Genomic DNA, 4186 nt, shown 5'->3' on the forward strand with positions numbered 1-4186 from the left:
TGCACTCCCTGTATAAAGGACTGCTGTGGAAGATATTTTATTCTGACATCATTTCATGCATTAAAATGTTCAACTCTCAAAGCTGATTTAGAGTTTGAAGTTAACATTAGGACTTGAGGAGGTGTATGAAATGTCAAACAACTTGGAAGACCAAGAAAAAAATTAGATTGTTTTTCCTCAGTTTGTCTAATTTACTTGTGGAACATGTGATTAAATGTGTTAAGACATTTTTATCACATAGAAAATAAAGCAGAAACTTGGCAGTAGCTTATGACCCATTATGTTACCACAAACCTCCCAAAAATGTGTTGTTATCCCAATACCTACAGTCTATAATTTACATTAGAGGGCTTTATTAGCCTTTTATTATTATTATTAATATTTCTACTCTTTATCTTTTTTGTTTACTCTAGGCTACTACATGTACATTGAAGCATCACGCCCACGTACTCAGGGTGACAAGGCTCTTCTTCTATCGCCACTTTTTAATATTACCTCAAGCAAGGGCCCCAAAGGAAGAGTCCCATACTGCGTCTCCTTCTACTATCACATGAAGGGCAAACACATTGGTAAGTCGCAGAAAGAAGAATAATGCTCACACAAACATATACACATACACAAACATTATTATCTCCTCTCATATGAAAGCACAATGGCGCACATGGGTATACAGGGAACAGTGTACTGGTGCTCTCTGCTATCGGGGTTCTCATATCGCTCTTGCCTCTGTCAAAAGCTGAACCCTATGCTTGAACCTTGCTTGCAGAGCGTGTCAGACAGAAAATTGTAGGTCTGTGTGAGAGAGTGTGTACATGAGTGCGTGTGTATATGTGGATGAGAAGTGGAATGGAAAGACCGGGACGAGGGTGGGATGTAGGATGCTACAAAAGTTCTGTTTGTATGTGGCTTCTTGGGTCTCAGTTTGTGTGTGTGTGTGTGTGTGTGTGTTTTGTGTGTTTAGAGGTGGTTGAAGGGGGCAGTGGGTGTGTGATTTATGGCAGTGGCAAGACACAATCAGTCACTTGGGCGAGTTGTTCATCATAATATGCTCTGTCACACAGCTAGAATGCATACATCTAGGAGCCCTACACACCTGCATGCACACTCTTACACTTTTGTGCACACAAAAAGACACACACATGCACGCACGTGCGAATGTGTTCTTTTAAAAAAGGGGGGAAATGGCAAACCTAGCAAATACACAGAGGCACACCTACATTTATCCACAAACACACACACACAATATTGATTTATGTGTCCATAGCCCAAGCATACATGCTTTAATCTAGCATTTGTTACCTGCTGACCTCCCTGTCTCCTTAGGATGTGTTTGGTTTAAAAGGGCACAGTGTATTGTGTGTGTGTGTGTGTGTGTAACCAAGTGTGATAATGTAATAGTTAAGCATATTCAAGTTCAGAAATGAGAGGCAGTTTATTAAGACAAAGATTTGGGCACATCTACCACAGAGAAATAGCTTTGCACGCACAAATATTTCAATGGCATGCTAACAATAGAGTAGAAATGTTTCCGTCAGGTTATTCAGGCTTTTGCAGTAAAGAGAGAAACCTTAATAGATCAGAAAGAATGAGCCAAAAAATGGCTACTACTCAAAATGTCTCTGCTTAAAATAGAGGTGGCCTGACTGTTACTATAATATGTAATGGCTGTTTATAGGTGGCAGATTTATAAGAGATACTGGAGCACTTCATTTCTTATTGGGTAGTTTGGTCAAAGGTATTTTCGATGTTTTGTAATGAGACAGTGAAACATCAGTTGCACTATGTTTGCATATGATTAGCACATTGTGTTACCACCGCTGCAAGCCCTCTCTCAATTTCCAGTGCTGTTCGTCCCAGTCTGTCCAATTTGTTGTTGCTTTAATTGCCTTACCTTGGCAGAGCTAACAGTTTTGCTAGGGAGACACAGTGTGCCTCTTAATGATGGAAAGAGACTAGATGAGGATAAGACAGGGGGTCAGTGAGAGATGAGACAAGACAAGTGAGGGGAGGATGAGGGCTGGCCAACCTTTTGAAAAAGGGAGATGGTTAATGATGAGACTGAGACCAAAGTGAATGGTAAGAAAAATACTGAGAAAAATTAAGCACAGAAAATAGAGAGCCTTAGAGAGCCTGTTGATGTCCAGAAATAGTGAGAGCATGCTGTAGTGCTAGCCAGTTTTAATGTACTTGATACATAGTGTGCTAAAAGTGTTAAAAGGTTGTATATATTGAAAGCATTTGGGCACTTTGACGCCACACAATTTTCAGACAAGATGTTGAAATGCTGCTCTTTTCTAGCCCACATATAGTTTGCTTGTTTGCAATCCTAAGAGTTTGAGAGTTTAAAAGAGGTAAAGGCACCTTTCAAAGATTTTGCAAAATAAAATGAGGGCAGAAAGAATAATGCCCTTTCCTCACTTTGGATTGCAGGTTTGCAATAGGGCAGCACAAATAAAGACCTCCCCAGGTGATGTGTTTTTCTTTTCACCTTAATATGTTTATCTGTGGGCTTGCTGGCAGCAACAATAAACAACATTTAATTAGTTCTGTTTGGCATTGGGTAGTATTTTTTATGGCTCAGGTTTGCAATGCCATTGGCAAGCTTACTTGGAATTACTGGATTATTTTCACTCCAGAGTGATTGAAGACAATTAGTTCCTGTATGCTGTTTGAAAAACAGTTTTATTACACTTTAAATCACTTTGGCGATATAAATGTTAGCATAGTATTTTGCACACACAACTTTCTTTTTAATTATACACAGGTTTTCTAGATGCTTTTTTATGTCTGTCTCTCACTTGATAGGTTTAGGTCCCTATCTTCAGGAAAGCATCAGAACCAGCCTCTGCATGGCAAAGATTTAAAAAAGGATTCAGGCATTTACTAAAAACACTGAATAGTATTGCCCTTTGGTGACAGAGGTTACAAGCTTCAGTTTACTCTGAACTCTTCAGCATTGCTTTCAAAGCAAACCAGCAGCAGAAGCATACCAGACAGGCCATGAGCCTTATTTAGGATGAGATGAGGGATGGGGGGAGATGAGAACCCAATGTAGGCCTTTCAGATATCAAAACAAAAACAACTCATTTGATTTCAAGTATCACAGTGCATGCCCGTCTGTGTGTGGGTCTGTGTATCTCTGCTCTGTCTTCCCCAATCATGATTCCACAGACAAGTAGCCTTGATAGAGCTGTGCCTTCTCCTCTGCTTGTCTGACACTCTCACCAGCATATACTGTCTTACCTAAGTCCAATCAATAGACTGCTTATCAGAGTCCGCAAACACTCTTGGCTGTGTGTGTGTGTAGGTGGTGATGGTGGTAAGAGGAGAAAGAGAGAAGAAAGGAACTATGAGTAGTGTTAATGTAGTGTTACATTAAGAGATTGGGTTAAAAGATAATACTATACATCAAGATTAGGTCTTGCTTGCAGAAATGCTGCTTTTTTGAACTTTGGGAGGTAAATATTTTCTAACATTTAATGTTTGTTCACTTCTTGAAAATGAAATTTAAGTTCCAGTTGGAAAACCTTGTAGAACACTGAAAAACCTATCTGTTAGATTTCACCTCACAGAAGAGCAAGTAACCTGTAATGTTTTTAATGTAGTAATATAGCTGTTCCAACGCTATCAGATCATTATTTTTACTGAGATCCAGACTTTACAAAACCATGCAAAATATACTCAGTGTTAAAAAAATGATTTTAGACATTTTGGTATATGTGATCTTATTCTTTTTCCCACAGTTACATAAAAAAGGTAAAATCTGTTTTACGTTTGCATTTTCACTGTGGAGAACGGTGTTGGTCAAGTTACTTGAAAATAGTATTTAGTTACTAATTACTGATTATTTCTCCAAGAAAGTAATGCCATTACTTTACTGATTGGTTATTTTTAAAAGTAATTACTTACTTATTACTGAGTCACTTTTTAAAAACATGATACACAACCTGAATACGTAATAAAGCAACAGACCTTTCAGCCCAATCCCATTTTTTTCTGCATAATCCATCATATACAATTGAATCAAATGAAAAAGTCTATTTTTAAAAAATGTTTTATTGGTTTTAATCTTTTAACTTTATGCAAATTGCATCAAGCAAAAATTTAATTATGCAACAGTCTTTGACTCGAAGAAATTAGTTTAAATGGCCTGTAAATGGCCTGTATTTGTATAGCGCTTTTCTAG

The 4186-nt window shown here is 38.0% G+C and overlaps 1 protein-coding gene across 2 annotated transcripts in view; it reads left to right on the top strand.

Annotated features, from left to right (window-relative positions):
* The window catches only part of mdga1 (MAM domain containing glycosylphosphatidylinositol anchor 1), a 186610-nt gene that overhangs the window by 150971 nt on the left and 31453 nt on the right, over positions 1 to 4186 (top strand). For both annotated transcript variants that reach the window (XM_005733341.1, XM_005733342.1), the window contains exon 15: positions 414 to 569. In XM_005733341.1, coding sequence (XP_005733398.1) covers positions 414 to 569 — 156 coding nt within the window. The remainder of the gene's footprint in view (positions 1 to 413; positions 570 to 4186) is intronic.

The sequence above is a fragment of the Pundamilia nyererei genome, unplaced genomic scaffold, assembly GCF_000239375.1.
Source record: "Pundamilia nyererei isolate P.nyererei 1_Seehausen unplaced genomic scaffold, PunNye1.0 scaffold00051, whole genome shotgun sequence".
Lineage (NCBI taxonomy): Eukaryota > Metazoa > Chordata > Actinopteri > Cichliformes > Cichlidae > Pundamilia > Pundamilia nyererei.